Genomic DNA, 17,818 nt, shown 5'->3' with positions numbered 1-17,818 from the left:
GGCCTACGCCAGAGCCACAGCAATGCGGGATCCGAGCCGCATCTGCAATCTACACCACAGCTCACGGCAACGCCGGATCGTTAACCCACTGAGCAAGGGCAGGGACCGAACCCGCAACCTCATGGTTCCTAGTCGGATTCGTTAACCACTGCGCCACGATGGGAACTCCCCCTGTTTCATTTCTAAGGATCAGTCTATTCAATTGATTTCTTCTTGATTCAGTTTTGGCGGGCTGTATGCCTCTACAAAGTTGTCCATTTCTTCCAGGTTGTCAAATTGGTTGGCATACAGTTGTTGAGAGTATTCTCTTACCTTTTTTTGTGTGTATGCTGTATCTGTTGTGATTTATCCTTTTTCATTTCTTATTTATATGGATTTTTTTCTCTCCTCTTCTTGGTTATTCTGGCCAGTGGTTTGTCAATTTTGTTTACCTTTTCAAAGAATCAGCTCTTGGTTTCATTAATTTTTTTTTCTATTGTTTTTTGAATCTCTATTTTATTGATTTCCTTTCTGATTTTTATGATTTCCTTCCTTCTGCTGACTTTAGGTTTCATTTGTTCCTCTTTTTGTAATTCATTTAGGTGATAGGTTAAGTTGTTGAGATTTTTCTTCTTTTTGAGGAAGCCCTTCATTGCTATGAATTTCCCTCTGAGCACTGCTTTTGTGGCATCCCATAGATTTTGAATGGTTGTGTCTTCATTACTATTTGACTCAAGGTATTTTTTAATTTCCTTCTTGATTTCCTCATTGACCCATTGGTTTTTTAGTAGCATGTTGTTTAGTCTCCATGTAGTTAATTTTGTCTCATTTCTTTGCTTGTGGTTGATTTCTACTTTCATGCCATTGTGGTCAGAGAAGATACTTGAAATAATTTCTATACTCTTAAATTTGTTAAGGTTAGCTTTGTGCCCCAATATGTGATCCATCCTTTAGAATGTTCCATGTGCACTTGAGAAGAATGTATATTCTGGTTTTTTTGGATGTAATGTCCTGAAAATGTCGAATAAGTCTAATTTTTCTATTGTGTCATTTAGGATCTCTTTTGCCTTATTGATTTTCTGTCGAGAGGATCTGTCCATTGATGTAAGTGGGGTGTTAAAGTCTCCTACTATGATTGTATTCCCATCAATTTCTCCTTTTATGTCTGTTAGTATTTGTTGTAAGTGTCTGGGTGCAACTATATTAAGGGCATATGTATTGATGATTGTAATATTCTCTTCTTGAATGGATCCTTTTACCATTAAATAGTGTCCTCCTTTGTCTTTCTTTATGGCCCTCATTTGAAAGTCTGTTTTGTCTGATATGGGTATTGCAACTCCTGCTTTCCTGTCTTGTCCATTGGCGTGAAATATCTTTTCCCACCCCCTCACTTTCAGTCTATATGTGTCGTTTGCCCTAAGAAGAGTCTCTTGTAGACAGCAGATTATAGGTTTTTGCTTTTTTATCCAATCTGCCACACTATGTCCTTTGATTGGAGCATTCAGTCATTGACATATAAGGTAATTATTGATATGTATTTGTTGCCATTTTAAACCTTGTTTTCCAGTTGAGTCTATATTTCTCTTTTCTTCCATTCTTTTTTTGGTTGTATGGTTTCCATTTATTTTATGCTTGAGTACTTTTCTTTTTAGTTTTTTTGAATGTAGTGTTTGGTTTTGATTTGTGGTTGCCCTGTTTTTTAAGTATGTTAATCTTTTCCTGTATCTGCTTGCTTTAGCTTGATAGTCATGTAGGATTAAACACATTATTAAAAAAAAAAAAGAATGTATTTTCTTACTTTCCTTCCCCATATTCTATGATTTTGAAGTCTTTTTTTCTTACTTTCCTTCCCCACATTCTATGATTTTGAAGTCTTTTTCTTTTTTTAAACATCTTCATGTTTAGATTTGTATGATGGCTTATTTAAGTGATTGCTTTCCAATTGTGGTTTCCTCCATCCTATTTCTTCTTAATTCTTTTTTTTATTTAGAGAAGCTCTTTCAGTATTTCTTTTAGAATGCATTTAGTATTGCTGTACTCTTTTAGCTTTTGTTTGTTGGAGAAATTGTTTATTTCTATTTTAAATGATATTCTTGCTGGATAGAGTATTCTAGGCTGCAAAATTTTTCCTTTCAGAACTTTAAATATATCTTGTCACTCCCTTCTGACATGTAGTGTTTCTGTAGAGAAATCAGAGAAATCAGCTGATAGCACTGTGGGGGTTTCCTTATAGTTAACGCTTAGTTTTTCTCTTGCTGCCTTTAGAATCCTCTTTTAGTCTTTAACTTTTGCCGTTTTTATTATAATGTGTCTTGGTGTGGGCTTGTTTGGGTTCAACTTGTTTGGGGCCCTCTGTGCTTCCTGTGTCTTGATATCAGTTTCCTTTAGATTTGGAAAGTTTTCAGCCATAATTTCTTCAAATATATTTCCAATCCCCTTTTCTTTTTCTTCTCCTTCTGGAATTTCTATTATGTGTAGATTGGCCCACTTTATATTTTCCCATAAATCCCTTATATTGCTTTTGTGTTTTTTCATTTGGTTTGTTGTCTGCTGTCCTGATTGGATGATTTCCATTATTCTATCTTCCAAGTCACTAATTTGTTCCTCTGCATTATTCATTCTGCTCTTTAGTGCCTTTAGCTCAGTTTGTGTCTCCGCAAATGAATTTTCTAATTTTTTATGTTCCTCCTTTTATTTTCTAGTTCTTTTCTAAAGGAATCTGCATTACTGTTTATCTCTGCTTTTAATTCGTTGATATTCAGCCTTAATTCCTTCAGTATTTTCACTGTCTCCCTTTTGGACTCAATGTCTTTCAGACTGCAGAAGTCCGTTTCATTTTTTGCTACTTCAGGTGAATTGTCCTGTTCCTTTAACTGGGAATGGTTTCTGAGCTTCTACATCTTGCTTAAGTTTTTCTTTTTCTGTGGGTTTAGGGAAGCGAAACTATAGTGTTGGGGGCTACTTCTGTGCGAGAGCACCCCTTTGTATTTTGTGGGGGGTTACTATTTATTTTTGGTGTGGGAGTTTGGATATTTGCTGTCTTTTTCTTTGGTGTGAGCAGGCTATTATTCCCAGGGTGCTGAGTGTGTTTCCAGGGAGAAAGCGGCCATGGGTAGGGCTTATAGTCAGTGCCTGGTTGCTGGTCTCTTAACAGCAGCAAGGACCTGCAGGAAGGTGCCACTGGCTACTCCTAGTTGCAGGGCCCTGGGAAGTGGTAATGAGCCTTATGCAGATTGACAGGGTGCCCAGAGCATTTGGCAGTGGCAGCAGCAGGATGTGTGAATTCCCAGGAGAATGAGAGCCACAACAGGTAGTGTTCATTTGCAAAGCCTTCCTCTGAGGTGATTGGAGCCTCAAGTGGTGCCTGTTCACGGACCCCTGCTGTAGCATGCCAACCTCTAGAATCAGTGATAACTGTGGTGGCTTGCCCCCGCCACCTGTAGACCATGCAAGAAGCACCTCGTCCCACGTAGGCCATGCAGGAGGTGCTGCACCAACTGCTCCTAGTTGTAGGGTCTTGGGAAGGAACAGTGATCAAGCATCTGCACACCACCCAGAGTGTTTGGCAGTGGCAGCTGCAGCGCTGGTGTGTTCCCATGGGCCTGAGAGCAACAATGTGTGGTGCGTGGTTGCAGTGCCCTCTTTTTTTTTTCTTTTTTGCCAACCCCTGTGATGACTGGACTGCAAGCGGAGCCAACTTGCTGGCCCCCAGTGGTGGCAGGCCACACCTCCCTCCGGCCTCTGAGCAGACCACCGCCATTTGTCCATGCCTCCTGTAGATCACACAAGAGGCACCACATTGCACTTAGCCCAGCGCTACCCTCAGCCCACACAAGAGGTGCCTGGCCACCCACAGCCTGGACAAGATGCGCCCAGTCTCCTGTAGCCTGAGCAAGTGGCTTCTTGCCCCCCGTAGCCTGCACCACGGCGGCCCTGCCCTCTGAGAGCATGCGGGCACATGCTCAGGCCCAAGGAGACTCCTCTGACGCTCCGCCCCTCCTCCTCTCACCCTCCTCAACAATGGAGCCTTGCTTCTCCTGCAGGCCCAGCCCTTCTCCTGGATTCCCTCCCCTGTGGCGTTCCACTCCCAAGCCTGTAGCACACTGCTCCTCTGCCTGTAGTGCACCACTCCTTAGCCCCTCAGGCTGTCCCCACACAGCCAGCCTAGTCCTCTTCCCCGGACTGACCCCGGAGCCTGAGTCTCAGTGCCCAGCCCCCACCCGAGTGTCTCAGGCTGTGGTGTCCGGGCTGGTGGTTCAGATGATCTCTGTGGCTCTCACTCTACTTTGACCTCCTTAGTCCAGCTGCTCTGCTTTTCTCGGTGACTTTGAGGTCCCTCTGTCTAAGCTGATCCTCCTGGTCGGTTAGGTGGCTTCCCAGGATGTGGGTTCCTTTTCTCTTTCACAGCTCCCTTTCAGGAGTGCTAGTCCTGTCTGATTCCTTTTTTCGCTCTCTCTTTTTTCCTTTTGTTCTACCCAGTTATGTCAAGAGTTTCTTGCCCTTCTTGAAGGTTTAAGTTCTTCTGCCAGCATTCAGTAGATGTTCTGTGCGAGTCGTTTTACATGTAGATGTGTTTTCTTGATGTGTTTTGAGAGGTGAGCAAGATGTCTTACTCCTCTGCCATCTGATCTGCCTCTAGAAGTGAATTTTAGATCTTTTCTTTCTGTGCTATGTCTTTGCTGTGTTTAAACCTTCCAACCAAGTGGTATGTCTTCTACTGACCTCTTTTTAATCTGAGGAAAATTCTTGAATCATTGTTTCCAAATAGCTGGCACTTAATATTTGCTACATTGGCATACTTGTAGTCACTTTGACAAGATCTGAGCAGGAATTGATCTGCATTTACTAACCTAATTGTGGCTGCTGATAATATAAAGAGGCTTTTTACGCTTTTTTTTTTTTTGTCTGTCTGTCTCTTCTAAAATCCTGCTTTTTGTTCCAGGTAAACTCTGTAGACAAACATGAGCCAAATGCCTTTTAGGATTTCCACATTCCTTTCTTTTTATTTTAACGTGCCTTCTTAGAATGCTTACTGAAAATTGGATTCCAAAAACTAGCACCACTACTCAGGGTTACTGATGGTTTTCATTAGTGTGTTAATCTCTGCAGGGTTTGTAGGAGTATTGTTAACTGGATTTTCTTTAGGAACTGGATTTTATTTTGGGAGAAGAGGATAGAATAGGATTGATGTGGTTTCTGACTTCACTTGCTTGGTCTAATGGAATATTCAGACCAGAAAATAATTATAGTATTATACGTGACAGGGATAGAATAAAATTCATTTTTAAGTATTAAGTGCCTTCTGTGTTCCAGACACTGGTCTAGAGGTGCTGAGAGACTCTTCTTCCCACAGTTATAGTTAGACTCCTCTCTCCCCTGGATTTCTGGAGCAGCAGTACATTCTCCCTGTACTCTCTTGCTCCCCTAGATGCTATGCTCCAATATTGTGACTGCCTAAGATCCTTCCGTTGTCTCTTTAACACGGTGTGTGATGGCTTTTATGACCTGGCCCTGGTTGTTTCTCTCATACGCTCAGAGTGTTCTCTATGTTTACTATGTTCTAGCCACATTCTAGATCATGCTTATTTCAGGTCTTTCTGTTTGCTGGTTCTTCTGCCTATGGACCTCCAGATCTTTGCATCTTAGTTCCTTCCCATTTAGATTTCAGCATAAATATTACCTCCTTATAGAGGTATTCTGTGGTAACTCAGTATAAAGTAGCCTTCCAGCCATATCATATCACATTGTCCTGTTTTATTTCCTTTCTAGTAGTTATTGCTATTTAAAATCCTTTAGTTTATCTAGGATTTTTTTTGCCCATTTTCCCCTCATAGGACATAAGATTTATTAAATTGGGGACTTGTCTTTTTCTCACTCAAGGGCTCATATATTTTAATAATGAGTAGATAGAATACTCAAAGAACTGAAGGATACGTAATATGGTTAGTGCATAGAATTCAAGGGAGATTGGCAAGAAATAAGGCAGTGTGGAGCCAAAGAAGGGTTATAGATAGGACATAACATCAGTTCAACAAATATTTAGTAAGAGCTTACTGTGTGCCAGATAATTCGCTAGGCACTGAGGATCACATCTGTGTAAAAGATTCCCCTGGTGGAGAGAAAAGGTTTAAAAGGGACAAGACCAGAGGCAGTTAGGAGACTTTTGTAGTAATCCAGGTGAGAGAAATTGTGGTGGCATAGTCTTAGAAAGTGACATTGAGAAAGGATGGAAATGGATGGATTCCAGAAAAACTTGAGAGGAAGAATTAAGTAGACATGGTATTTATTTATAATAAAAAGAAGAAGGATTAATAAAAGTTGGTAACTGGTTGGATGGAGATGCTGTCACAGGATGATAATTTCTGTATGAGAAAGATGAGTTCAGCCTTGAGTGTTTTGATTTGGAGGTGCTTGTAGGATATTCAGCTGAAGACCTCTCGTAGGCAGTTGGATATATTGGTGTGAAGTTCAGAGTAGACACCTGAGCCATAGGTGGAGATTTAGAAGCCCTCCATATTTAGATGATAAATAAAAGCATGGGACTTAAGGAGTGTCTAGATAAGAGAACTGAGAAGAACACAAATTTATACAGGATAGGTAGAAGGGACTCTAGCCTGAAGGGCACTTGACGAACCGGCTAAAAAAGAACATATTAAAAAGCTATCAACTTATAAAAGGCAAAGGAAGAGTTATATTTATCCAGTAATAAATGTTACTGGATAATCATAAAACTGTGTTTTAGGGGAGGAAATGATCATTACTGTCAAAACAAATGTTAAAACTGGTGATCTGTGAAAGAGCAGTTTCACTAAGTATTGGAATTAGGCAGTCTTGAAAAGTTGAACTATTTGTAGAGAAAGTAAAGACAAATTAAGGGGAAGAACATAGAAGGAGCTAAAGCGAGGTATGGATTCAAGGGAGGGGTTTTTAAATTGATGGCTGGGGTGAGAGATTGAAGAAAAAATTGAGGTCAAGAGGAAGAGAGTGTAATGGAGGGAGAGTAGGGGGTGAAGACGAAACAAGTGGGCACAATATATTGGTAACTGGTTTTGGGGGTTGTTGGTTTGGTTTGGTTTGGTTTGGTTTTTTCTGTGCCCTGTGGCACATGGAGTTCCCAGGCCAGGGATCAGATCTGAGCTGCACTTGTGACCTAAGCCGCAGCTAAGGTAATGCAGGATCCTTCCCCCACTGTGCCTGGGCTGGGAATAGAACCTGCATCCCAGAGCTCCCAAGGGAGCTCCCAAGATGCCACCAGTCCCATTGCGCCACAGCAAGAACTCCTGTTGGTAACTGTTGGAACTATTACCCTGTTGGTAATAGGAGTAAGGGCATAGTTTGAATTCGCCATACTATGATTTCTATTTTTAAAAGCATGTTTGAAAATTTATGTAATGTAGACTTTTTTTTAAAAAAGGAAGGCTTTAAACCAGGTGTCTCCATATGTGAAGAAGAGTCTCTTCGAAGTTCGTGGTATGTATGCCAGCTCATGTGTGCCATAAAGGAGCAAGGTTTTACAGCAGAGAAATAAGAAACTGCTCAAAGCACTGGGGGGAGAAGAGGATACCAACCCTTTCCTCCTGACCCTGAGGCTTTGAGGTCTGGGAGAGTTAGCACCTTAGCTGGAGGCTGCCCTCAGAGTACAGGGAAGAGGTGGAGGATTTAGCGGAATTTCTGTAGGATGGGTGTTCCTTAAATAGCTAAAGAATTGAATCTATTTTCCTCATAAGATTCCTGGAAGGTTTTAGGATCCCATCTTTTAAGAATGGTTCTAATTGTTACTATGAGTTTTTTAGGTGAATTCATATTATTTTATTCATTTATACAGATGTTCAAGGAAAATACTCGGGAGGGAAAAACATTTTAGGTTATTATTGATATGCATTCAATGTTTGTATCTAAGAACATAACACAGAGCCCACTCACAGGCCCCGGTGGTGATTAATGCATGGAAATTGGAGGATGACTGTGGTTTCACAAAACATTGCAGAGGACAAATGACAAGATTTGGTAATTTTTTTTTCTTTTTAGGGCCACACCCATGGCATATGGAAGTTCCCAGGCTAGGGGTTGAATTGGAGCTATAGCTACCAGCCACAGCAACATGGGATCCAAGCTTCCTCTGTGACCTTCACCACAGCTCATGGCATTGCTGGATCCCTGACCCCTGAGTGAGGCCAGGGATCAAACCCAAGTCCTCATTGATACTAGTAGGGTTTGTTTCTGCTGTGCCACAAAGGGAACTCTAGGATTTGGTAATTTTTTTAAAGGAGTATACTCTAGTAAATATTAATGGATAATCATTCTTTTTTTGATCAAGAATAGGAATTTAGAATTTCCTTCCTGGCTCAATGGTTAAAGAACCCGACTGGGATCCATGAGGACTCGGGTTTGATCCCTGGCCTTGCTCAGTGGGTTAAGGATCTGGTGTTGCTATGACCTATGGTGTAGGTTGCAGACGTGACTCGGATCTGGTGTTGCTGTGCCTGTGGCTTAGGCCAGCAGCAGTAGCTCCGATTTGACCCCTAGCCTGGGAACTTTGATATGCCACAGGTGTGGCCCAAAAAAAGAAAAAAAAAGAGTTATAATTCAAAAAAGTAATCAGTACTGTCATTTACCTTTAAGAATTAACAAATATTAAATGTGACAAGTATAATATGTAATCAATTGATGTAGCAAGAAATGTGTTACTTAGTTATACTTAGTAAAAAAAAAAAAAAAAAAACTACCTTTACTGTTTGTATATGATGTTTAAAGGAGATTTAAAGCAGGAAAAAAATTATTTTTTACCAAAATCTATTTTTAAATTTAAGGATCATCAGTGGGAAGCAGTCACTGTGCCTGAGGAAAAAGTGCAAATATACAGCATAGAAGGTATTAAACTTTTTTCCTATAATTGTCTTCTTGATTCTTATTATATGGAGTATAAGTTGCATACTGTGTGGAAAACCACATAGTCTAATAAAAGCAAAATCACATTTTCGCATGTTTGCATTCATAAATTTGATAGTCCAATATCATCAAATTCCCTTACCCCGCAATACTTTGTATTTATTTCCTTCTCTATCTAATCTAAAACCATGATCAATGTGTCAGTGCGTTCAAGGCTCTTGCCCTTGTATCGTATTTGTTTGATTAGGTCCAAACATTTATTCTTTCTCCACTCCTATAACTGGAGTTGTGTAACACTAGTTGGAAGAAGTCATATAACTTGGAGAACTGGTACCAACACAAATTCAGATATCAAGACATATTTTAATTATTTCAGTGGGCATATAATGGTATCATAATAGGTTTTATTTGCATTTTCCTAATAACCAGTGATGTTGAGAACTTTTTCATGTACTTAATGGCTATTCATGTATCTTCCCTGTGAGGTATTTCCTCAAATATTTTGGCCGTTTTTTAATTGGACTATCTTTTTATTGACTTTTTGACTTCTTACATACGCTGGGTACTAATCCTTTAGCATATATGTGTTCTTTGAGTATTTTCTCCCAATCTGTATCTGTCTTACATATTCATTTTCCCAAGGGTGTCTTTTTTTTTTTTTTTTTTTTTTTTTTTTGCTTTTTAGGGCCACACCCATGGCATTATGGAAGTTACCAAGCTAGAGGTTAAATCGGAGCTACAGCTGCCGGCCTACCCCACACCCACAGCAACGTGGGATCTGAGCCAAATCTACGACCTACACCACAGCTCACAGCATCGCCAGATCCTAGACCCAGTGATCAAGGCCAGGGATCAAACCCATATCTTCATGGATACTAGTCAGATTCATTACCTCTGTGCCAAAACAGGAACTCTGCCAGTAGTGTCTTTAATGAGCAGAAGTTTTTAAACTTGAAGTTTATATGATCTATTTTCTTTCGTGGTTATTGCTTCGTGTGTCCTAACATATTTTTGCCTAACTACCAAGTCACAAAGATGTTCTCCTGGTTTTTTTTTTTAGGATTTTTATCTATCTCAAATTAATACTTGGTTATGGTATGGCACAGAAGTTTAGGTTCATTTTTTCATATGAATATACAGTTATTCCAGGACTATTTGACAAAAAGGTTTTCCTTTTCCCACTGGATTTCTGGTTCCTTTGTTGAAAATCGAATGACTGATTCAGGTTCAGGTCTTGTTCCTATACTCCATTCCATTGATCCATTTGCCATTCCCTATGCTAGTTTATTACCATAGATTCATAGTGAGTCTCAAAGTCAGCTAGTGTAAGTCTTCTAACATTGTGGGTGTTTTTCAAGACAGTTTTGGAAATTCTAGACCTTTTGAATTTCCACTTAAATTTTAGAATTGGTTTATCAATTGCTACACATTACCAGCTAGAATTGTGACAGGGTTTGTGGTTTGATACAGGGAGAAATAACATAACAATAGTATTTGAGTTCATGAACATGGTATATATTTTTCCATTTATTTAAGTCTTTAATTTCTGTCAACAATGTTTTGTAGTTTCCAGTGTAGAAGTCGTATACATCCTTTGATGAACTTCTTCCTAAGTCTTCAATCTTGCCTTAAATGTTTGTAGATAAAATTGACTTTAATTTCATTTTCCAAATATTTTTTACTGGTATATAAAAATACAGTTGAATTTGAAGTACTTCGCTTGTTTCCTATGACCTTGCCAAAATCTCTGTTTGGTTCTAGTACTTGCAGTGTAGATTCCTGAGGGTGGTCTAGGGATCGTCATGGTATCTGCGAGTAGAGCTTGGTTTTACTTGCTACTTTCTGATCCTTATGCCCTTCCTTAACTAACTTCCTTCTTCGTCTTTGTTTCTTTCCTCCCTCCCTCCCTCCTGCGAGTCTTTTCTCCCTTTATTCCTTCCTTCCTCCGTTTGCCTTAGTACGATGGCTAGAACCTCCAGTTTAGTACTGATTAGAAATGGTCAAAGTGGTCATTGTTTCCTAGTTCTCATGATCTTTGCTTAGGGAAGAACAGTGATACTTGACTGTTAAGCATGATGTTGGATAAAGGTCTTTCGAAGATATATTTCATCAGATTGAGGGAGTGGGTGGGTCTTCACGTGTGTAAACACACATGCAGTCTTCATTGCAATCAAGTAATAAAAATACATCGCCTCCAAATGTTGAGGTTCCTTTTAATCTATCCATCTCCTACCCCATCCCCAGGCAATCACTAATATTTTCTCTACTATGAATTAGTTTATATTTTTTAGAATTTATATAATTGAAAAAATACAGTAGGAATTATTGACTATTTTCTTTCAGTACTGTATTTATCTAGCTAGAAAACTAATAGGTAGTTTTGTTTTTTTTTTTAAGACTCAGCAGTATTATATATATCAATGGTTTATTCCTTTTCATTGCTGGGTGGTGTTCCACTGTATGAATATACTTGAATTTACTTATTCACCAGTTGATGGGTATATGGAATGTTCTCAGTTTTTAGGTATTAAAAAATGTTGCTGCGAATATTTATGTTATTATCTATGTGGATATCTGTTTTTGTTTCTCTTAGATAAATACTAAGGAGTATAGTGACTGTGCCATAGCTTAGCTATATGTTACCTATTTCAGAAACTTCCAAACTGTTGTCCAAAATGGTTTTACCATTTTACATTTTTACCACCAGTGTATAAGAGTTCTGGTTGTTCCACGTCCTTGCCAACAAGTCTTGTGGTCATTCTTGCCCAACTTACCTGCTTGTACTGCCCTGAACCTTCAGTACAGTGTTGAATAGAAGTCATGAGAGCCGACATCTTTGCCTGGTATCCGATGTTAGGGAGGAAAGCAGTTGTTTTTTCCAACATGAAATATTTATGATAACAGTTTTTCATATATGCCCTCTATCAGATTGAGGAAATTCTCTTTTATTTGTAATTTGCGGATGAGAGCCTTCCTTGATCATTAACAGTGCTGGGTTTGGGAAAAGGCTTTTTCTGCATCTATTAATAATGATATATATTTTTCCTTATTTAGTTTCTTAATAGAAATACATTGATTTTCAGATGTTAATCAACTTTGCTTTCCTGGGATAAACACCACTTGGTTGTGATAGATTAATCTTTTATACATTGCGAGACCAGCTCAGCAGGTGAGGGCTGAAGAACAGGTGCTGTGAAACTTAAGGAAAAAGTTAACATAAAACAAGACACAGAGACATTTATCTTAATTGTGGAAATGGGGGGACTCAAGGTTTCAGGGACCAAGAGCCCCGCCTCAAGAGACCATACTGCTCTCTAGGATTATGTCAAGTGAGGCGGGGGTTGTAGGTGCAGAATATAGTTCTTCTATCATTTTAAAAGTCACATATCTGGTAGCTGGTTAAGCTTTTATTCTGCCCTTTAGGCATTTAACAATCATGAGCATTGAGGAAGCTGGGTGTCAGCTATCTATGCATAGCACCTAGAGAATCACCACTGTGCTTCTGCAGACAGCATGCTTAGGTTTGCACCTGGGTTCTCCTTGCTAATGCATATCCTCCTAAAGACCCCTCATAAACCCCTTGGGGCCACGAGGCTCATCTTCCTCTCATTCTTTAGAGAACATACCATGCTGTGCAAATGGCTTGCCTGTCTGCACAGGTCCAGCATGTCTAGACCAACGCATTAAGTCCTCATTCAGCCTGACCACATGGATAACTTATGCCTTCAGGTCTTTGTTCTTTTTTTTTTTTTTTTTAATTTTCCTACTGTACAGCAAGGGGGTCAGGTTATCCTTACATGTATACATTACAATTACATTTTTCCCCCAGCCTTTCTTCTGTTGCAACATGAGTATCTAGACAAAGTTCTCAATGCTATTCAGCAGGATCTCCTTGTAAATCTATTCTAAGTTGTGTCTGATAAGCCCAAGCTCCCGATCCCTCCCACTCCCTCCCCCTCCCATCAGGCAGCCACAAGTCTCTTCTCCAAGTCCATGATTTTCTTTTCTGAGGAGATGTTCATTTGTGCTGGATATTAGATTCCAGTTATAAGTGATATCATATGGTATTTGTCTTTGTCTTTCTGGCTCATTTCACTCAGTATGAGATTTCTCTAGTTCCATCCATGTTGCTGCAAATGGCATTATGTCATTCTTTTTTATGGCTGAGTAGTATTCCATTGTGTATATATACCACATCTTCCGAATCCAATCATCTGTCAATGGACATTTGGGTTGTTTCCATGTCCTGGCTATTGTGAATAGTGCTGCAATGAACATGTGGGTGTACGTGTCTCTTTTAAGTAGAGTTTTGTCCGGATATATGCCCAAGAGTGGGATTGCGGGGTCATATGGAAGTTCTATGTATAGATTTCTAAGGTATCTCCAAACTGTTCCCGATAGTGGCTGTACCAGTTTACATTCCCACCGACAGTGCAGGAGGGTTCCCTTTTCTCCACAGCCCCTCCAGCACTTGTTATTTGTGGATTTATTAATGATGGCCATTCTGACTGGTGTGAGGTGATATCTCATGGTAGTTTTGATTTGCATTTCTCTTATAACCAGCAATGTTGAGCATTTTTTCATGTGTTTGCTGGCCATCTGTATATCTTCTTTGGAGAAATGTCTATTCAGGTCTTTTGTCCATTTTTCTATTGCTTGATTGGCTTTTTTGCTGTTGGGTTGTATAAGTTGTTTATATATTCTAGAGATTAAGCCCTTGTCGGTTGCATCATTTGAAACTGTTTTCTCACATTCTGTAAGTTGTCTTTTTGTTTCCTTTTTGGTTTCCTTTGCTGTGCAAAAGCTTTTCAGTTTGATTAGGTCCCATGGGTTTATTTTTGCTCGAATTTCTATTGCTTTGGGAGACTGACCTGAGAAAATATTCATGATGTTGATGTCAGAGAGTGTTTTGCCTATGTTTTCTTCTAGGAGTTTGATGGTGTCCTGTCGTATATTTAAGTCTTTCAGCCATTTGGAGTTTATTTTTGTGCATGGTGTGAGGGTGTGTTCTAGTTTCATTGCTTTGCATGCAGCTGTCCAGGTTTCCCAGCAATGCTTGCTGAATAGACTTTCTTTTTCCCATTTTATGTTCTTGCCTCCCTTGTCAAAGATTAATTGACCATAGGTGTCAGGGTTTATTTCTGGGTTCTCTATTCTGTTCCATTGGTCTGTCTGTCTGTTTTGACACCAGTCCCACACTGTTTTGATGACTGTGGCTTTGTAGTATTTCCTGAAGTCTGGGAGAGTTATGCCTCCTGCTTGGTTTTGTTTCTCAGGACTGCTTTGGCGATTCTGGGTCTTTTGTTGTTCCATATAAATGTTTGGATTGTTTGTTCTAGTTCTGTGAAAAATGTCATGGTTAATCTGATAGGGATTGCATTGAATCTGTAGATTGCTTTGGGTAGTATGGCCATTTTTACAATACTGATTTTCCCAATCCAGGAAGATGGAATATCTTTCCATTTCTTTACATCTTCTTTGATTTTAAGCTTAAGTCATATACCAGCACTGCCACTGTTTTTCAAGCAGGAATACGGGATAAAGTAAAGCAGAACAAGATGGAATTTTCAGCATAGAAAATAGAAGCAAAGAGGCTAAGAAAATACTGTAGAAACATGTCTCGCAACAATATATCATTGGAAATGATTTGTGAAATATAGTTAGGCAACTTGGTATTTCATGTTCTAGAAGCTCTTTTGTTTTCTTATAATGTATGTCTTTTTTTTTTTTTCTTCAAGTTTCAGAGTCAAGGAATTCTTAGCCTTATAGAATTAATTGGCAAGTAATCCATAGTCTTTAATTTTTCTCTAAGAGTGTGTGTAAAGTTGGTATTGTATCTTCTGTAAGTGCTTGGTAGTATTTACCAAATGAAGCAATGTGGGCTCAGACTTTTACTTTTCTTTGCTGAAGGCTCTTAACTACAAATTCAGTTTATTAATAGATAAATTGTTTTTCAGGTTACCTATTTTTTTTCCTTGAGTAAACTTTGGTAATCTTTGTCTTTCAAGAAATCTATCCATTTCATCCATGTTGTCAAATTTATTGGAATAAAGTGGTTTATAATGGCCCCTTATTATCTTTTTACTGTCTGTAGATTCTGTAGTGTTGGCCTCCTGTCTTAGCTACTTTTCCTAGTCAGTTTGATGAGAGGTATACCAAATTTATTGATATTTTCAAAGAACCAGCCTTTGGTTTCACTGATTGTTCTCTATTTTTGTTTTCTTATTTTCAATTTAATTGATCTGTATTCTTAATGTTATTTCTTTTCTTCAGCTTACTTTAGTTTTAATTTGCTTTCCCATTTCTAGCATTTCAGGTTGGAAGCTGAAGTCATTGATCTGAGACCCCCCCACCCCGTCTTTTTAAGGCCACACTCATGGCATATGGAAGTTCCTAGGCTAGGGGTCGAATTGGAGTTGTGGCTGCCGGCCTACAGCCACAGAAACTCCAGATCCGAGCCGCATCTGCTACCTACACCACAGCTCATGGCAACCCCAGATCCTTAACCCACTGCACAAGCCAGGGATTGAAACTGCATCCTCATGGATGGTGGTTGTATTCATTTCTGCTGAGCCACGATGGGAACTCCTTTTTTTTCCTTGTCTAATGTAGCCTTTTAGTGCTTTAAATTCTCCCCCTAAGTACTCTCCCTTAGCAGCATCCTACAAATTACAGTGTGTTGTGTTTCCATTTTCATTAACTTGATTCTTAAATTTCTCTTTTGATTTCTTCCTTGACACACAGATTTATTTAAAAGTATTTTATTTAATTTCTACATGCTTGGGATTTCAGGGATATCTTCCTGTTACTAATTTCTAACTTAATTTTATTGTTATCAGAGAGTATGTTGTATGATTTGAGAATCCTTTTACATATATGATGCTTATCTTATGACCCAGAATATAGTTTGTCTAGGTAATTGGTTTTGTGTGCACTTGAAAGGAATGTGTATTCTGCTGTTGGGTTGAGGGTTGGGTCAGGAGTGTTGTTAGAGTCATATATCTTCCCAGATTGTTTCCCTACTTGTTCTATCAGTTATTGAGAGAGGGGTATTAAGTCACCACTGTAATTGTGATTTTTTCCTATTCTTTTCAGTTTTATCATTTTTTACTTCAGACGTTTTGAATTTCTATTATTAGTCGTATAAACCTTTAGTGGTATTTTCTTCATAAATTGACCCCTTTATCTTTATGAAATGACTGTTTTTCCTATGGTAATATTCTTTGCTCTGTAATATACTTTATGTAGTATTTACATACTCTTTCAGGATTTCTGTTGATTAATTATAGCATGACAAAACTTTTCATTGTTTTTAAGTCATTTGTGTCTGTATATTTAAAGCAGATTTCTTATAGTCATCAGATACTGGGTGTTGTTTTTTAAATATAATTTGACAGTCTTGGCCTTGTAATTGTGGTTTTTATTGTGACTATTAATCTACATTAAATTTATCATCTGGTTTTTGTTTTTTTCTACCTGCTGTTCCATCTGCCATTTTTTTTCTTTTTCTCTTTTTTTTTTTTTTTTTGTCTTTTGTCTTTTTGTTGTTGTTGTTGTTGCTATTTCTTGGGCCGCTCCTGCGGCATATGGAGGTTCCCAGGCTAGGGGTCGAATCAGAGCTGTAGCCACCGGCCTACGCCAGAGCCACAGCAACGCGGGATCCGAGCCGCGTCTGCAACCTACACCACAGCTCACGGCAACGCCGGATCGTTAACCCACTGAGCAAGGGCAGGGACCGAACCCGCAACCTCATGGTTCCTAGTCGGGTTCGTTAACCACTGCGCCATGATGGGAACTCCCTCTTTTTTTTTTTTTTTTTTTTTAACAGCTACACCTGTAGCATATGCAAGTTCCCAAGCTAGGGGTAGAACTGGAACTGCAGCTGAGGCCTACAACACCAGATCGCAGTGACATCTGCCACCTATACCACAGCTTGAGGCAACACCAGATCCTTAACCTACTGAATGAGGCCAGGGTTCAAACCCACATCCTCACAAAGACAATGTCAGGTCCTTAACTCACTGAGCCACAATGGGAATTCCCATCTTTTTCTTCTTTTGTATGAGTTCATTTTCAGTGGTTTCATTGCATTTCTTTTGTTGGCTTTATTCTCACTTTTTTAGTGGTTGATTTAGGGTTTATTTTATACATATTTAATTCAATAGTGTGTACAAATAATATTATACCTCTTTATGAATAGTATAAGAACCTAATAGTAATAATAATATATTCCACTTTGGTTTCCTGACCTTTGTGGCATTGCTGTCAATAGTACTAAAAATTACTTTTGTCTCTGCATGTGTCAAAGACTTCATAATATGCTGTAATAATATTTTTCTTTATGCAGCCAGTTAGCTTTTAAAGAGATTTTTTAAGTATTTTATATTTACCATTTCCAGTGTTGTGGCTTCATTTATATAGACCCAGATTTTCATCTGGTACTATTTTTCTTCTGCCTGAGTTACTTCTCCAATATTTCTTTTAATGCAAATATTCTGGTAATGAGTTCTTGCACTTGCACCTTTTTCATGTCATAAAATTGTTAGCTTGTCTTTATTTTTGAAAAGTGTTTTTGATACATATAGAATTCTAGATTGCCTATTCTTTTTCTTTCAGTTTAAAGATTTTACTCTATTGTCTCTTTGTTTGCGTTATTTCTGATGAGAAGTCTGTCGTTTTCACATTTGCTCCTTTTTATTAAAAGTCTTTTTTCCCCGGCTGCTTTTAAAATTTTTCTGCTCATTAGTATGATTATGGTGCTTTTAGTATAATTTTCTTCATGTTGTTTGTTCTTGGGGTTCGTTGAACTGCTTGCTTCTACAGGTTTTTTTGTTTGTTTGTTTACTTTTTTTATGACTGCACCAGCAGTATATGAAAGTTCCTGGGGCCAGGGATTGAATCTGAGCCGCAGCTAGGCAGTGCTGGATCCTTTAACCTACTGTATTGGGCC

The 17,818-nt window shown here is 38.8% G+C and overlaps 1 protein-coding gene across 15 annotated transcripts in view; it reads left to right on the top strand.

Annotated features, from left to right (window-relative positions):
- Nucleotides 1-17,818, top strand: part of SYCP2 (synaptonemal complex protein 2) — an 85,742-nt gene that overhangs the window by 21,252 nt on the left and 46,672 nt on the right. For 14 of the 15 annotated variants that reach the window (XM_085003156.1, XM_085003151.1, XM_085003147.1 and 11 more), the window contains one exon: nucleotides 8,790-8,850. The exons of the other annotated variant lie outside the window; for it this stretch is intronic. In XM_085003156.1, the coding sequence (XP_084859282.1) occupies nucleotides 8,790-8,850 (61 nt within the window). The remainder of the gene's footprint in view (nucleotides 1-8,789; nucleotides 8,851-17,818) is intronic. 15 annotated transcript variants of the gene reach the window in all.

The sequence above is a fragment of the Sus scrofa genome, chromosome 17, assembly GCF_054392235.1.
Source record: "Sus scrofa isolate SSC_HxYL_T2T_F1_AM1 chromosome 17, Sscrofa_HxYL_maternal_Yorkshire_Landrace_v2.0, whole genome shotgun sequence".
Classification (NCBI taxonomy): Eukaryota; Metazoa; Chordata; class Mammalia; order Artiodactyla; family Suidae; genus Sus; species Sus scrofa.
Note: the sequence above shows the minus strand (reverse complement) of the source record. Positions and strands in the feature narration are given on the sequence as shown.